The 18774-nt window shown below is 43.9% G+C and overlaps 1 protein-coding gene across 1 annotated transcript in view; it reads left to right on the plus strand.

The window, feature by feature from the left end:
* Positions 1–18774, plus strand: part of CREB3L2 (cAMP responsive element binding protein 3 like 2) — a 193675-nt gene that overhangs the window by 117646 nt on the left and 57255 nt on the right. Inside the window, exon 2 of the mRNA XM_086952474.1 lies at positions 14441–14654. Coding sequence (XP_086808600.1) covers positions 14441–14654 — 214 coding nt within the window. The remainder of the gene's footprint in view (positions 1–14440; positions 14655–18774) is intronic.

Below are 18774 nucleotides of genomic sequence, written 5' to 3' on the forward strand. Positions count from 1 at the left end.
TTCAAACCCCACCTCACAAATTCCCAGGGAGCACACCATCTACCTTTTTGTAATGTGAGCAAATGTAACAAATAGTTGCAGTTAAACAACCAAATCAAACTGCTTTTTCCATTAGCCCCCACCCCCACCTGTAATTTTAATTTGCAATATAATTCAGGCAGCACAATGCTTGGCAAAACACTTTTGTTGACCGACAATGTATACTTTTTTAAATTAATCTTTAATGTTGACATAGGAGGGAGAAAAATATTATTCATTTTCTGCATACGTCTGCCATAACACCTGTAGGCAGTCAGTAGTCTCAAATTGTATTGTTATTGCATTTACATAGCGCTTACTGCCACTGACAAGATGGGTAAAGCTCTTTACACTGGGCAACACACTGCTGCTCAACCCAATGTTAGTTTTTTCCCAGTGGTTATTGTTGGTCATTGTGATTAGTATTGTACTCTTAAGAAAACAATTCAATGCATTTACTCTAGTTTCTAGGTGGTGTATATGAAATGAATAGGCATTAGGCATGGTCTTTAGTGGGATGGGGTATGTGAATGTATGCAAATGTATGCAAATTGTTGCTAGTATTAATAAACAATTTACAGGAGATTAGATATTGCTAGGTTATAGTTGTATGAATTTTAAAGAAGAGATTGTGATCATTGAAATGAGATGTGGGCAATTTGCAGAAACACAATAATTAAAAATAAGGCAAGCAGGCATCCAACTAAGACATATCTATTCTATACAGTTATCACTATACATTAACAGAAAGATAAAGTACTACTGTCATTGTGGCATCACAGTGGGGTTAACTACCCTCTTCATGTCTTTGTCAACTGCGCCTATGTGCCAAATTAGCAGATGGCTATCTTCTTCAGTTCGTAGGCAGATTCTTATTAGTAAGGGGAGCCTTTGAGGAATGTGCTGTTTGTTCGCCTGTCTTCCCTGACATCCACCAATTAGCTGAAAAGTTGTAATGTTTGACACTGATAACTGAAATGCCAGAATGGCGTAAAAAAGCCTCTTTTATTTTTTTAGAATGGGGCAGGATGAAACATATATATCTTTTAGGTTCTGGCAGCGGAGGCACAAAACCTTAGATTCCTATTGTAGTAGTGTGTAATGAGGAGGCCCCCTCGACAGAATCACTGTATTCTTTTTCTCTTGCTTATAGTCCTACTATGACGTAATCCTGCCATTTCTAAATTTAGGATTCAGCATGGAATAGTGATTTGCTTTAGGCATATGCATCCAATCTCGTTGGAATGAAATTCACTGATTTGGGGGGCATTAGTGGGTGCTACTCAGGTGAACATCCTCTGCCACTAGCAATTAGGGCTTTGGTTGGAGGAGGAAACATCCACTTTGTTGTGCAGCTGACTCTGTCCCCCTAATTTGAATTATAATACAATTCTGTCCTTATGAATCATGGCATTGTTTCTTTTAGATGTGGCAAAGAGAGCAGAACTATGTTAAAGTATGGGTTAAGTGGCCAAATTGCCAGGGCACTCGCCTTCTAAGTGGCTCTTGGTAAAGCAATTCTTACACTGAGAAATCCCACTAGAGATGTGCCTAAAAGCAGATTATGTTTTAAATTGACAGGTGGGTGTGTGTACTTCACTGAAGCATAGGCCCGTATTATGAATGGCCCAGTAAATTGTGACCCTGCGCCACCCGCTGTTTGCGCACGAGTCACAATTATATGTTTGTCGGAGTTTATCAACTCACATAGTGAAATTTCAGCAGTTAAAATTTTTCACTTAGGAAAAATGCAGGAAAACACAGGGACGTGTAGATTATGATGCAGTAAGCAGCATCCCATTTTGGAGAGTGAAAATGAGGAAATAAGTATTGCATCTGTTAAATTCCTGCAACCAGGATATTGGATTTTATAAGGTGTGTTAATGATTGAATCCACCGCTTTGTTGTTTTTTCACCCCTTCATCTCCGCTCTGCCTATTGCTGGAAGCATTACCTCCCCCCCTCCTTCCCTGACATTTTTAGTAGCTCCCACCTCGAAATTTGGCTCTAGTAGGCCTCTGACTCAGATGTAATTAAAAAAAAAAAACATTTTTTATGTGGGCCCCTGTACTCTGTCGTCTTGCATCCTTATCTCCAATCGATTGTTAGCCACCAAGATTCACTACTGTTTTCCTCCTGCCTTTTTAAGAACGCTTAAATGTTCTGCAGCTGCAGAGGGCCCCCGGCTTCTCATTTTTCGTTACTATACACTTTATCTTTACTTTTCTGTCCAAAAAAAGTCTGTAAGCCAATTTAGTACAGTACAGTGAACTAGCCAAGGTATCCGCCGGTGCGGTGCTTCACAATGCATGTGTTGGAATGCAGTGGCCATCTTGGAATGGTATTTCTCTCATGAAAAAATGAAAGAAGACCCAAGTTGTACATTTTTTGTGGGCATGCATCGTGACGCACTGGCCGTCATTTTGTGTTTTTCACTTTACTGTTTCAGCAGGTCCAATAACCATTTAAGAACAGAAAAGGAAATTAGATGCACAGAAGTAACAGTGCCAACAAGCATTGGCAAAGGGGATAGGTTGGCACTTGCCCTTTAAAGGCAAGACCTATTGGCTTTGTCAGTGCTTTCTTGCTTATTTTTATTCGGTATGCAAAAGTGTGGAAATAGTTTACAGATGTGAATTGAAGAATTACACAACAGTGCGGTGTGCTTTCGAATCCCAAAGGGAGGGGGTTTTGCAGGTGTAAGAATTATACTGTCTGTGTGAAACAGTGATGCGTGTGTTGGATCCCGGAAGGTGTGTGCATGCATGATTGTCCAGAGGTGTTGAATGTCTGGTCTGCTGGCATGTAAATGTTAGTACATTTATATCGCGCTTAAAATCCCTGACGAGGCGTTGAAGCGCTTTTCAGCAAGTAGCACGCTGCTCCGGAACCCAAAAAGTATTAGTGGTTAATAGGTAAAGGGAATGTGAAATATATTTGGGCAGTGGGCATGCTAGTCTGCGAGCTGCATTGAAAATTATACTGGAGGGATAGAAGAGGGAAGGGCCTAGAATGTGTTTATTTGGAGATCATAGCAGTAGGAGGAGGTTTGGATGAGTGAAGGAGAGATGCAGGAGGGAAGAGTCTCTAGAAGTGGATTAGGGAGAGAGATGAGGTATTGGATGAGTCTTGGAGGGATACATATGGAAAGGGTTTAGAAAGGCTTTTTTGGGGATCTAAATAATAAGAGGTTTGAGATGATGCAAGGAGGGAAGAATCTAGAAAGGTTATTTTGGAGATTATAGTAGTGGAATGTGATTTGGGATGAGTCAGAGAGTGGAGGTAGAGAATATATTGAGAGAGGTATAGGGTGAGAAATAGGTTACTACATTGGACAGAGTAGTGGAATGAGATTTGGAAGGAGTCAGAGAGAGGAGGTAGATGATACATTGAGAGAGTTATAGGGTGAGATATAGGGTAGTGCATTTGAAATGTTGAATTTGAAGTAAAGTATTAAATGTAAAGATACATAACGCAGAAGATATATGTATAAGAAGGTAATATATCTAGATTTAAATTGTATGTAATAAACTCAGACTTTCATGTGTTGCTACACTTTAAGCACATTTTTAAAAATATTTTTTCCTATTAATAATTTAATAGTGCACTTGTAGATAAATAGTTATGATAAAAATGTACTTATTTATGCAGTGACCAGTGGAGAAGTGTGGCTCGATGATTAGAGCGGCAGACCCTGATGCAGAGGTCTAGCCCGGGACCAGGGTTCAATTCCCCGCCTCGGCGGGTCTTGGGCTCAAAAATTCCACAGACCTGATAATTCTCGCCTCGGTGCCTATTCCAATCATGGAGTCCCACTCTGCAACTCTGGGCAATAGCTTGCTTAATCTCCACAACGGCCCCCACAACGCTAAGGATGCCTGGCCTCCACCTTGGGGGTGCCCAGGAGTGGACGCCTCACAGGGATAGCCAGGATGAGTTCCACAGCGGTATTCGTACAAGCGCCTTGAGACCCTTGCGGGTGAGTAGTGCGTATACAAGTATCAATTTACTATATACATGTTATTATATAATCATAAGTAATATGTACATTTGTTAAGCAGACCTACTGAATATCTATATATTTATAAACATAATTACTATACACATTTCTACTAAGGAATATACATATCTAGATACATACATAATATCCTCATAACTACTTATATACACAGGGATATGTTGTATATAGTATGTTTGAGTATGGTGGTTATGTGGTGAAGAGCCAACTCTTGAGTAGTCTTCTGAAGTTCTGAAGATAAGATAGTTATCCGTGGATCTTATGTTTGGGAGAAAATAGTTCCATAGTTTGACTACTTGAACAGAGAAGGGTGTGCCGCCTATGGTTTTTTTTCTTGTATGGTGGGATTTTGAAGCGAAGTGCCAATCTAGAGTGGAGGTTCCTTTGTTGAATGTATTTGATGATTTTATTCCTGATGAAGAGGCCCTGTTCGATATATCGCATTGTGGGTAATACAAAGCAACTTGAATGTGGATCTTCAGGCAACTGGTAACCAATGCAGGGCCATCAGGGCAGAGGAGATTTGGGCAGGTGGCTTTTTACATGTAGGAGTAGTCTGGCAGTAGAGTTCTGAATCAGTTGTAGCCTTCTCATAGTTGTTAAATATGATCCATGATAGAGGCTATTGGCGTAGTCGACTTTAGGCAGTACACGATAGATAGTAACCTGGACCATGTGTGGAAATCCCAGGTTGGGAAGATGCATAGCAGAGTTTTTTTATAGAAAATGAAGCTTGATCGTGCTGGTTTGTCCTCTCATTCATTAATATCTTGGAGCCCATGGTAATTCTGAGGTTTCTTACTTCCTTATGCACTCTAGCCGGTGTTCACAGGTCATCAGGCTGGCTGCAAGTGAGTCATAATTTTTCCAATTGCCACATATGAGTATTTTTGTTTTAGAAGCATTCAATTTGAGATTGCTCCATGTCATCCCTTGAATCATGGTTCTGAGGCAACAGAAAACGTGTGAGTTCCCAATGTATTTGGTGCTTTGCAGTTTTAAGGAGGTGTGTCATCTGCATAGTTTTAGCATTCGAATTGAAAATCATTGATCAATGCGGGTAATGACTTCATGTAGATGTTGATATGCATGGGTGAGATGATAGAACCTTGAGGGACCCCTGCTTTTGTGAAGTACAGTTTGGATGAGAAAGGAGGGTATAGATGACATTTGTTCTGTTTTGAGGTAGGATGCAATCCAGTCGAGAGCAGTCCCCTCTATGCCGACTTCGTAGAGTCTTTGCTTTAGAATGACATAGTGAATCAAATGTGTCAAAGGCAGCTGAGAGGTCCAAGAGAAGTTGTGCAGCAACCCTTTTCCGATCAACTGTGTTATTAAGGTATACCAGATGGCAATTAGGCCGATTCTGTGCCTTTTCCTGGACAGAATCCTGTTTGTAAGTCTGAAAGTATAGAATTATCTTCAGTTAATTGTGACATCTGGGCAAATGTTGCTATTTCTATCGGTTTGCCATGGGAATGTGTTTTTGTAATTGGTCACCTGGATCTTATGTTATGTTGTGTTGGAATGGCTTCTATGTGCTGCAGCGCGCCACCGCATAGTGACAAACTACCCTCTCCCCCCTCCAGGACACCTACATGCAGATGGACTGGACACCTGCAGCACCCACACCAAGAGCCGGCCCCATAACCTACCTCACCCAACAACTGCAAGGTGGCAACAGGAGCTGCAGAATCCCTCATTTCCACACATTTGTGTCACCCAAGCCCAGAAGAAGTACTGCCCTGATTCCCTTTTCAGCAAGAACCCAAACATGTGCCCAAGCAGGGCTGCAGGCTCTCACTCAGAAGCATTCATAGCTGTGATCTGGAGCCGCCCCAAACAACTACACCCCCAAATAGTGCAGGTAGCACGCCCCATCCACTATCAGTTAATGATGCATTTCTAAATTGTGGTAACCAAAGTAGATTCCCATCTCATTTAAACATTTAACTTTTTTTTCTGGGCTCAAATATAACCAGGGCCACTAGAATTATGACATTGTGTTGCCTCTGCAATTTTCACATAATAACAGATTTGTCACATAATCGATCATCGGCTGGATAATCTGCAGATTTCACCCAAAAAACATTTTTGTTCCTAGCTCAAACTGTTCAAAAGTTACTGAAAATGCAGTGGCATGTGTTACTGCGCAGTGGAAGGCCATTTACAAGGCTGGACTGGTCACCTTTCTGTTGCTACATTTGGGTGTTTAACTTGTACTACTGAGGTGCAGCCAATGACCAGACAGTGTTACAAAGTTTAAAAAATGACTAAATAATAATAATAATAATAAAAGGCATTTATAAAGCGTGCAGCTACCTCATATGAGGTGTCTCGGCGCTAACGTGGATAACATTGCAGCCCTGCTACCAGAAAACTAGTCTCTACAGCTGAACAGCCAGGTCTTCAAGGTCTTTCTAAACTCATGCTCAGAGTGCATTATACATGGTTGGAGGGGCAGGTCATTCCCGCATTTAGAGGTTCTTACCTCGAAAATTCTGCCCCGCATTCTCGCTTTAACAAAACCGTGGATGAATAGGTAGCGTTTAAAATTGGAGCTCAGCGATCTGCCCTGCTGGTAGTGGCGAAGTCTCATCCTCTGATACTTAGGGCCTCTTCCCTTCTCATGGCCACAGGGAGCCAATGGAGTTGTCTGAGGTGGGGCGAAATATGATGGCGGAGAGGGACCTTGCGGACCAGCCTAGCTGCCGCATTTTGCACTATCTGCAGCCTATAGATCAAGCCGCAGGGCAGACTCAAATAGAGTCCATTGGCATAGTTGAGATGGGACGTGACTAACGCATGCAGCACAGTTTTACTCGCCGTCTCTGGCAGGAAATAATGAAGTAATACTATTACAAAATGTGGCGCATTATGCCACATAATTTGGCCTTTCTTGCTGTATAATTTGGCTCTATCCTGCTGCATAATTCCAGTGGCCCTGATTATACCCCTTTTATGTGAGACTGATGCATGCAGTTCACAACAGATGAAAATGAGAACCAAACGTGAACTCTACATCCATATGCACAAAAATACTTCTTGCCCTTGTATTGTTTTGTAACTGCATCCATACAGCACCTACCACCCAAGGTGCAGAGGAGCCCCACATGGAGAAGCCCTTCGCCTAGGATCCCAAGGTCAGTGGCCATCAGTAGCCATCATCATGACTAGTCAAGGAAACTATTCCATAACCCCACACCGTCTTCCCTGTGGAAGACCTGTAGGAGTCGGGCATCTCCAGTGTGAATTCCTGCAACTGGTCCCCTTGGCAAACGAGACGAGATCCGTCACTGTTATTATGTAAAGAAATAATTGCTTTATGAAGGGAGCGTTAGGCAACCCGCACAAACGCAAGACAGAACAATGCAGACCGGGTAGCGACAAAAGGCACGCCACCCCAGGGAGAGCAAGGTCTACTGAGGGCGTGGAGACATCTCTTGATAGAAAGAAAGGAGAGAGTACAATCAACAGTCTCAAGTCACGGTTAACCTTCATGCAGAGCCTGGGAAGACAGTTGGGAGGAGTACCCTGAGAAGCCATGCTGTCCAAGGTTGCAAAACCGCAGAAGGAAATCTATTTCCGCATGTCTCATAAGGCACTGCACTGCATCACCCATACAAGTGCCCACCAGCCACATGTGGGACACGCGCACAGCATGCTGCACAAATCATGCAACCATATATAACCTCACTAGAAACTGATGGCAGTGGTAACAATGAATAGTCAGCACCTCCGTTGTGTTTCCAAATATCAAATGACCAATGTAAAGGCGTGCTCAATGAAAAACCCTGTGCCACCAAAGCAGTGTTACTCTGCATCGGGAAAATAACTTTTCCATATACTTACATAACAAAAATACAATTCAGAGCACAGCACCAAGGTATTTTAAAACTGACTCTGTAGTCAGTTTAATTTTAATTTCAATAACACACCAAGGAAAGCAAAGTGGGCAGAATAATGTAGTCCACATGTAAATACAAAAATAAGTGAATTCTTGATTAGTTGACCCATAGGTAGAGTGTAGACTCTGACAGCCGACGAGTTTCGTCTTGTAGACTACTTTCTCAAGGCTTCAGTTGTAACTGTTTCTTATGTGATTGATAAGTTCAGAACAGGTTCCAATGCCCTTGGTGTATTGGGGAATCTGGACAGTACAAGCTTCGGGAATATCCTGGCTATAGCGGATAATAATTCAAAGGATGCTTCTCGAGTACAAGAGTCAAACTTGTAAAAGCTAGGGGCTGTGGTGCTCGTTACGATAGACGAGACTACGATCCTGTGGACCCCTTAAAAAAGAAATGTGTTCATTGTTGGTGCGGGGCAGCCCGTATCTGTAATGCTCCCGGCTTCCCTCAGAAAAGTCACTCTATCTACGTGTCAACTAATCGAGAATTGGTGTGTTATTGAAATTAAAATTAAACTGACAACCGAGTCATTTTTAAACTACCTTGAGTATATAACCCCACGCCTGCCCCTCCCCCCACTGAACAAACCGGATGTGGGGTTTTCATTGTCCACTAAATGTCTTTAAAAAAGGCACACAAGACAAATGGCACGCACCCAAGCACTGCCATATTGAAACAAGGTGAAACATCAGACCCACCACAAATGATGGACCCAATGATGCATCACACCTGCCATTGGCTATGCGCCACTCAATCTCCAAAAAAGCACAGAATACCAAGCAACACAGTCAATGGAAAGATGTGCAATGCTAGAAATACTTCAACCAGTGACTGTTTCCACTTTCTGAAAACAAATACCGTCCAGTCCCACGGCCTGCAACAATCGAACACCACGAGATTACTTCAGTCTGGGAACACTGCCCACAAAACAGTGCAACTGCGTTTACATAGCACTCCGTCAGAAGGCCGCTACAGAGCAGAAACAAAAACATGGGTACACAATCACAAACTGCGTTTTGTTGTATGTTTAGTAGTCCTGTAATAATACGATTTACGTACCACAAAATGCTATTCACTAACTTTTGTGCAGAGTTCTCAGCTTCCATTTCTCCAGTTTTTTTATGTGCAGACGCTTCACAAATATGCCTACTTTTTAGTAGTAAATGTGGGAGAGACAGCTAGAAGTAGCTGGAAAATGGAAAATGCAGAATAATTACTACAAAATGGGAGATTTGGGAGAAGTAAGGAGGGGTATAGGGAGGGAGGGGTTTTATAATGGGGCATGCTGTGTCCCATAAAAGGGGAAGCCCATTCCTATTCTCAAACTATTCTAAAGTTACCGAAGCCAAAAATGACCCAAAGCTGTAGTAAATGTACTTTAATTTAGATGGGAAGTAAGTCTAGCTCCATGCCCTCCCCTGGTACTGTAACTCTGACACTATAACACCCTCCCGTACAAAAGGATGGAGGCAGGGACTTACAATACAACCCCAGGGTCAGGACTTATTTGCATAAGGCTAGGTTCAAAATTAGGTAGCATGGTGTGCAAAAAAGCAATGTTAATGTTTTTTAATGATGTTGCACAGCAGCATAAGCGCTATGGTGTGGCCAGTGCTGGCCGGGTAGTAGCGCTTTGTTTTTATTTTCTCTGAGCCATTTCGAGCCGTGTTGTATAGCATCCTGCACCGCTGTGCAACATCTTTAAAAATCACTGACAGTGCCAATAGATTTTGAATGAGTGAAACCTGTTGGCTTTTCCAATGCTTGTTCATTATATCTCTCCTATCAATAAATCAATCATGGGGATTTTAAGCGCGAGGGTCTCAAGGCGCTGAGTGTGTGGGGGGGGGGGGGGGGGGGGGGAAACCGCAGATCGGTTAGCCGAACAGCCAGGTCTTGAGAGTCTTCCTGAAGGTGTACAAGGAGGGAGCGCGTCTGATGTGTGCTGGGAGCTCCTACAGATCACTTTTAGCTGTCTGTTATTAAAGATCTTTTGTGACTGATATTAACACTTACAGGGGTATTTGGGTCAGCCCTCTGCTTACCATTATGTGACTTTCTTGTTGCTTGCTTATTATTCAATGGATGTCATTCCACTTCTTGTGTTACTCAAATTTGGTTGACTACTTCAGCAAGTGTGTGCGTTTTCTTGCTCTCTTCCTTGTGTGCTGCTTCCCCATCACATTTCTGAGTGTCCTACAGTGGAGTTGATTAGAGTGTCGTAGAGTAGAGTAAATTGACGTAGAGTGAAGTAAAGTGGTGTGGCATAGATGGAGTTGGTATAGTGGAGCAGATTGTTGTGGAGTGGAGTGGTGTAGAGTGTCATAGAGTGGAGTGACTTAGAGTGTAAGGTCATGGAGTGGCATAGAATCAAGTAGTGTGGAGTGTCGTATAGTAGACTGTCGTTGAGTGGCATAGAGTGTTGTGTAGTGGCATAGAGTGGTGTAGTAGAATGGAGTAGGGTGTTATAGTCGCCTGGAGTGGCGTAGAGGGAGTTGCATAGAGTGGAGTCTCCTAGAATGGAGTAAAGTAGAGTGGCATAGTGTATAGTGGAGTAGAATGTTGTGCCATAGAGTGGCATGTTGTGTAGTGTCTTAGAGTAGAGAGTCATAGTGTGGGGTGGAGTGGCATGTCGAAGAGTGGAGGGGCAAGGGACATGGAGTGGAGTAGAGTGTTGTGGAGTAGTGTAGTGTGAAGAATGTGTGGTAGGACACTGCCTTTACAGACTCCACATTTTCAATTGAAATGACCATTACATTTAGACAGACGTACAGTTTTACTGATCAAATTACACAGCGCATAAACGATAATGTGTAGAAATCTCATCACCCAGTGTATTGATTTGTTCTTGATTGTATTAAAATATTTGTTTTCACCACACTTCAGAATTACAAAAAAAGTGCTTCATGTATGCTTGCCTAATCCTGATATATTTTGAAATATCTGTACAGTTCATTTACAGACATTTAGATTTTGGTGTTTGCTAGAAAAAAGCTTTTCCATTCACAGCAAGATTGTCACATACATTTTCACACTTTGAAATCAGAGAAAAAAAAAGTAAACACCAAGCTCCCTCTGAAAACCGAGCCTGACATTTGACCTCTGTCTTTGAATGCGTAGCAAATGTGGCATGATATGAACAAGATTCAAAGGCCTGTTTACTGAAAGTGAGCACTCTTTCAAGACTACAGCAAATAGGCAATGCTGCATAGGAGGGACAAACTCGGGCTGGACAGCCTAAAACAAATAACGCCAGGAAATAGAAATCAAGCATATGTGATTTACAAAACACAAAGTCAATGGTAAGCAATGGATGGAATGAATTCCCAGGGAAGCTTTCAAAATGTCCCAAAGAAGTCGTTAGTAAAACAGACAGCTGCACTGTCTGGTAGGCTTCAATCTATAGCGGCAGCTACGTAATGGCGTATGTGCATGTATACGTCATCACGATGGGCCTCCGAACCGTGATGATGGATACTCGTGCATATGTGTTGCCAAGTGTGCATATACATCATCACACTTTTTTGTGTCTGATGCAGAGCAGCATCGGCAAAAAACGTTGGCAACGCCAAAAGGTGAAAGTCAAAAGACAAGACCCATTGGCTTTGCCAATACTTGTCTTAATAACGTGGTGTGTGACAGATACTGACTTTCTGTACCCACAAGACCTACAGGCTGTTTCTCCAATCATGGAATGAACAGCCTGTAGTAGTTAATCCCTATAAGCAAAGCATGATACAAGCCCCGCAGCGGAAGTGGCCGGCTTCCTGCCCTGGGAGCCAAGCATGGCTGCCTCATAATGCGGCCTGGTTGTTCCAGGGCCCACGTGCCAGTTGACGTCTGTTGCTGGTGTTGAGAAACAAAAAGCTGCTGTGACTGGTGCCTCTTGGGGTAATCGGCCTCTGCTCCCGCTGTGCCTCTCTGAATGCAACCAGCTGATTTCTAAGTGTTTCCAGCACACCATTTCCAACCGTCCCTTATTTATCTTTAAGTGACAGAGAATTTTACAGGCTGTGACCTCTGCTTCCCTGCCTGGGTCGTATCCTTTGAGCTTCTGAGGCAATGGCAAAAAGATGGCGCATTCCCACCCTCTTGCACAACCCCAGTCCGATCCAGACCGCGTTTAAAGGCCCTAAACTGCCTCCGAGTGCCTTAATGGCCCCGTTCAGTACACTGAATATTGTCTCTCAAAGGAGCACATTAAGGGCCCCATCATTATCTTCTAAAGAGTGCCTTAAAGTCCCTCTCTGTCACGCGGAATGCTACCTCACAGAGCAGCACCTGAAGGCCCCTCTATCATACCGAATGAGATTTGTACTACGACTGTCGCTTTTAGTGGCCAAATAAAGTACTTTTGACCCGAACTGACTCCGTTTGTCTGCAAATGGCACCCACCGCGCGCGTGATGTCTCTAGTGGGGTAACAGGTGTTAGCACCGCGTGCACACAGAGCTGTCATCTCCCGCCGGTTACCAACTTGGAAGCATGGCGGATGCCACATCTCTTATGTTTAAAATATTTATGTAGATTTGATTTCCCAAGGATCGGCAACCGAGTTCATTCAGTGCATTCATTCTGTGTATTAGTGGGAGGTGCCAACACATTGCGTAATGCCTGTGGTGCCTGCCATTGTTGATGAGCTCCACTGCCGGCTTCCACGTGGTTAAATGATCTTTGTTTGGTATTATAATATTAATGACGTGTTTTAGATACAGCTATGCAACTCGTTTCTGAGTTTAAGCGCTTTAAAACATTTTTTCAACTATTACCCAATTGATAGCTGTGCTCAATCTTTGGGATGAAGTAAGGCTCAGTCAGCCGTGCTGGCATTCTAGCTGTGGGCCTGGGGATCTCTACATTGCTTGAACTGCAAAAGTTCCAGTCAATGAGGAGCCCCTTTGGCTCATTGCCAGAGCTGTCAAGTATGCTGTTGACGTATATGGCTTAAGAGTGACAAGGGCCTGTGAAGTATTCCTGCAGTCTCTTCCCAAGGCGTCTTGGCTCACGGAACAGGGCCCTTATCAAGGAGGCCCACGCATCGCATGCAGTCTAAAGATCAACAACATTTGATACTATTCTAGACCAGGGTCCGGACCAGATTGGGCCCGTAGATCCTTTTAATACAAGCACAATACTCGCTACATTCACCATTTGCTACACTTGCCCAGACGACGTTCAACCTGTGAACGAAACGCGTTGGCTGATGCTTTGCGCAAATCCCATGGATTATTTGAAATAAAGATTTATATATTTTTTGCAATGAAGACACTGATCGAGCTTCATTATTGACGTTATATTTGCTTGGGAGTGCACCCCTCCATTGTTATCAAAATATAGTTATATCTGATAATTACAGCACTAGGACACTGTAGGAGGCCAGTATTTAGTGCTAAATAATAATAGGTTATTGTTATCATAGCTTCCTGCAGTAGCCCACTGAGTGTAATATATTTTGTCCTTTATCCCCGGTAACTACTAGATTTTCTCCTTTTCTTGATGCGTAGCATTTTCCACCTCCACTACTTTGCAGAGCTTAATTATTACTCTTTCTCATGTGCCCAATAGCAAAGAACTGTGAGACATCACTGCTTTCACATGCCACTTCCATTTCTGCCTAGTCTATTTGAGGTTGCCTTTATATATTGTGTTGGTTTTATATGGTGCCACAAGTAGCGGTTTCTAGGTGTTCGGTGTGAGTAGGAAAAGGAATCCATCAGGAGCGATGGAGTCACTGACTAGAGAAATAGGACCAAACATTAGTGTTCTCATGGCCTTCTAAAATATCTGTTCATCTTCGCTTTTCTAAGCTCTGGCGGCAGGGCATGTCGTACCGTAATTAAATATACCTTACAAAGCAACACTTCCATGCAAAGAGGGTTTGTTGCTTGAGATTGGAACTCCTCTGATTGAAACATGCTTCTTTGAAGCCACATGGACCAGAGTGAGGGCCTGGTATTCATTCCTTTCTTGAACGGGAAATCTGTGCATTCCATGAAAGGCCAACCTCCTAACATGGCCTGTCATTGGTTTCTATCTAATTGTAGTAGTAACTTCTCAACACGTTTCTTGTGGAGTGGTACACATCTGTGTGCTCTAAGATCATTCAATGGCCATTCTCCATTTCATGTTGTCAACCACTCTGTCTTTCTGGGTGTAACGTCCTCTCTTGGTCTTGCCTGTGGATTGTGTATCACCCCTTGGACCACGATGCTTGTGTGCTTACATTGTCATTGTGTACTTCGTGTTACCAACTACTCTGTCTTTCTGGCTCTGACTTCCTCTCTTGGTCTTGCTTGTGGATTGTATACTGCTTCTTCGTCCACGATGCTTGTGTGCTTACAGTGACATAATGTACTGCTAGCTCAGTAATTTGTTTAAAATGAACCTAAAAGTGCTGCTGTGTGTTCTGTCCAGATGCAGAGGTTCTGTCATTGCATACAAGTTGTTGCTTGGATTTGGCACACCCAACAGACCTCTTCCTTCTCTCCTTGCAGCATTTCAACGAGTTCCTGGATGACTTCTCGCAAGATGTCCTGGGCCAGCTCTTGAATGACCCCTTCCTTTCGGACCGAAGAGACATGATGGACGTGGACCTGTCCCCGTGCTCGCCGGCCCCTCTCATCCAGGCAGAGCACAGCTACTCCCTTTGTGGTGACTCTCGGCCTCAGTCTCCACTCACCCAGGGGACGCCAGAGGACTTTAATGACGGTAATACCCTCATCTCATGTCTGCTTCTTCATAGTACAAGCATCATATTCAGGCTTGGCCGGTGCACTTTATTGTGCGATTACGGATCATACAGGTCGTAGGGCACAATATTTATGGATAGGTGCTGGTTAAGCAACTTGTCAATGCCAATAGGAAGAGTTTGTGGTGGAAGCCCATGAAAAGCGCTCTTTGAGTTGTGTTTAAAGCTTCAAATTCTTTGTATTGTTAAAAATGAAAAACCAAACATCAGGAGACCTAAAAGGTTAATATGCATTTAATGCAAAAATATCAAGACCTGCCCAAAATAAGGCGGGGTTGTTATTTCAACTGACTAGAGCTCCCAATCAAAAGCCAGTCAGAGCATGTAATGCTTAAATGCATGCAACTTTGATTTCAACAGAGTTCATATAAGCTTTTCTGTCGGTGCAAAAATATGAAGCATAAACTTATGTTACTTCAACAAAAGAAAGTGTGTGAATACCTTGAGTTGAAGCTAAAGATACATAACAATGCTGCTAAATTCATTATTTTCCCAAAAGCAAGTTTTGGTTTGCCAACATTGAAAGTGAGACCAAGCTTTACTATGAGATGCAGGAAATGTGGAAATGTACCATCTCAAATAGGATGGCTTCTGGCCTACAGTAATCATGACATTTTGCATGCATGGTAAGGCTGATGAACACTTCAGGTTAATATAAAAACAATATCGAAATTAATTTGATTATGATTATGAGATACAAGCGCAAGGAAGCCTTATAGTTTAAGACTACATGAATTCATGGTTGTTAACGCAGCATCTCCCCCTAGTTTTTGCAGAGGCTGCAAGGGATGTTGTGTTGACGCTCTACAAGACATCTAGATTGCTGGTACTGGTTGGCGGCCATTCTATTGAATCAGATTTGCAGTGGTAACCGTCTAAATCTCTTACGAGCTCATGATTTAGAATCTGAGGTTTGGGAGTTGGGATCTGGCCCAGGGTCTTCAACAGCTGGCCTGCTAGTCCTTCGCTTTCCTCGAAACGGTTCAGTTTGCCATGTTGTTCTGTACAGGTCCTCTTGTGTGTGCTCATAGTCCAGGGGGCTCTGTGTGTAGTATTGGTTCGTTTGAACAGTGCACGAAGCCAGTGTGAGAGGCAAAGGAAAGGGCTACCTGGTCATAGCATCTGACAGCAGAGGTAGGACGTTGTACTTCAAGCTTAGATGCTTCTTCACATGTATGAAGACACTGCTCCTCAAGTTGGAAGATACATCTCTACAGGTCAAAGGGCACTGCGTCCCAGGTGAGATAGAAGACCTCCCCAGTAGAGGGTACTGCTCCCAAGTTCAGAGGGCACAGGGTAGAGCTTCCTTGGTCAGAGGACACAGGGTAGAACTCCCCTGGTCAGAGGACATAGCTTCACATGTCAGCGCCATACCTCAAGAGGTCCTATTTCAAGGGTTCTTTGGTACTGCAGCACAGGTTAGAGGGTACTGCTTCAAGAATTAGAGGGTCCTGCTCCCCCAGCTATGGTTGGACGTCTTCCCAGGCCAGAGGTTACGCCAAGTATGATGGTTCATTGGGTTATGTCCCCTCTGGTCATGGGGTGCAGCTCTACTGGTCAGAGCGCATAGCTCCATCTGTCAGAGGGTACAGCACCATACCTCTAGAGGTCCTATTTCAAGGGTTCTTGGGTGCTGCAACACGGGTTAGAGGGTCCTGCTCCCAGCTATGGTTGTACGTCTTCCCAGGTCATAGGGTACGGCAGGTATGATGGCTCATAGGGTTCTGTCTCCTCTGGTCATAGGATGCGGCTCTGCTGGTCGGATGGTGCTGCTTCACTGATAGGGATTTGAGAAGAAGAGGTTGAGCTTAGGTATGTGCGGTTGGAGAGGACTGCAGGTGCAGAATGAAGGGAGAGTATAGGCCGCGTGAGACATAAAAACCAGGAACATAGAGTAGATGAGATGACAAAGGAGATCTGGCAGACCTCTGGCTTAGTGTGATGAAAAAACAGACTTGAATGAAATAGGAAGGTACTAGAGGTAGAAGTCCGGGCCCAGGCATACCAGCTGTGGAGCAAACAAGGGTTCTGACAGCTCGAGTAGCGGGGCCAGTGCCAGCTGGTGTGGGTAGAAAGTCCCGGTTCAACATGTGACTGCATTGCAGGGCGCTGCCAGTCTGCCACGGGGATTCGCGACTGAGAGCGCTGCCAGTTCAAGTGGGGGATTTAGAGTGAAAGCCTGGAAGATGATGTGGGAGAATATTAGGACTCCGAGCAGTGTGGGCACTGCCAGCTGGTGGGTACTGCCAGTTTATGTGGGGATTTAGGGATTAGATGAGTGTCCCCATTGCCTGAGGTCTGAGAGTAAGAATAGGTATTGCCAGTTTATGGTTGGAATTAATGATTGGAACGCAGAGGATTGTGTGCACTGCCTGCTTTTAGGAGAGATTCAGGTCACTGGAGTTTGGACAGAGCCTCCTATCATGGGGGAGAAAGGGCTGGGAGCAGTGGGCGGTGCTAGTTTATGGTGGGAGTTAGAGCTGGCAGCACAGATTGCGAGTAATGCCAGGGGAGAGTAGTGGCATCGGTGCCATCTGCCGTGGGGAGGTGATCGAGTGCAGTCGGGGCATTACCAGCAGCTCTGGGCTCCTTCTGCACAGGGTCTCCCTGTTTCTGGATTGCCCCCTGCCTCCTGGCACTTTCTATCATGGAATTCCTGGCTTTGAATCTTTGCATGCAGGGACTGGCTCAAAGTGCACAGGCCCTGGTAGCCCCGAGGGGTCAGAGGTCATCTCTGCGTCAGGCCGGATCATGAACTCGCGGAAGAGCTGGTCTTGCCAGAAGGGATGCTCATCAGATGAACTTAAGGTGAGAAGTCTTCGTGTTAATAACGCATCACTGGACGCTCCCTAACACCACCGTGTCTGGAGTCTGAGAGTTACAATGTCTGAAAATGCTGTCTCCGTCTGTATATCCATGGCTGCAAGCATTCTATGGTTAAAAAAAGAGACGGGGCTTTTAACGGTTTAAAACCACCAGCATAATGATGGCCGCCTGAAATGACATTATGCGACCTTTGGCTTCATGATAACATCACAGGTTTATATTCTGATCAGAGCAAAGTACCGCGTGCCTTCTGACCCAGATCACCTCCTTCACAATGAATGTCAGGCATAGATGAATGGCCTTTGTGCGCAGTCAGCACTTGTACCCTCGACAACACTTCTCTTTATCAATAAACCCGCCAGCGTGGGTTAGGCTCCCGCTGGAGCAAGCAGGCATTTCAGAACACTGTGCTGCTTTTAGAGGCTTGGTGGTAATTCTATCCTTCCTGCTCCAGGAACAACGCGTCACTTCTTCTTAACACGTCCAGTCTGCTCCTTTTCCAAAAGCTTTTGGAAGCCTCTGGGCATTCTGTGGGCCGCCGGTTCAACAGAAAAAGCAAGTAGCAAGCCTGTACGTCTGTAGTCCTTCAGAATGGCGCTCTCTTCCAGTAGATAACCAGGGCTCATACACCCTCGGTGGATGAGGTATCCTAGCACTCACTGAATTTGGGGTGGCTCGGCGACTCACTGGGTGTACTGTCGAGGTCCCACATAAAATGGGAGCTTCTTGGAACTCTCTGGGTCGATTTCAGTTTAGTGTAGTTTAGTTATAAAGATGCCAGAAACCCCAGCTTCTTATGACAGAACAATTGACTGAGTCCATTTACTTGATTTATATCCATCATTGGCAAGGATTCTTCGGTTTCTTTGTCCTGAGGAAGACTCCGATAGATTAACAAATAGCACATACTTTGACGGGGGTCGAAACGTTGCTGCAAAGATTTGGCAGTACCACACAGTTAATTAAGGTGGTTACCATTAGGGGACCGTGAAGGCTGCCAGTCAAAACAAATGTTGAAATTAAAATGGACAGACTGGAACAATTATATATACAAGATTCAAGATTCAAAAATACTTTATTCGGTTAAAAAGCAAGATAACCATAAAAGTAGCATGAAAGGTACAATTTACAAGAGGTAGAGTAAACATTTTTTTTAAAAATCACGAGAAAGAAAAACAACAAGATTAAATTCATATATACAATAAAAATGATCAATCCATTTGAATTGATTTACGACACTTAAAAACTAATTTT

The sequence above is a fragment of the Lissotriton vulgaris genome, chromosome 1_2 (assembly GCF_964263255.1).
Source record: "Lissotriton vulgaris chromosome 1_2, aLisVul1.2, whole genome shotgun sequence".
NCBI classification, from domain to species: Eukaryota; Metazoa; Chordata; class Amphibia; order Caudata; family Salamandridae; genus Lissotriton; species Lissotriton vulgaris.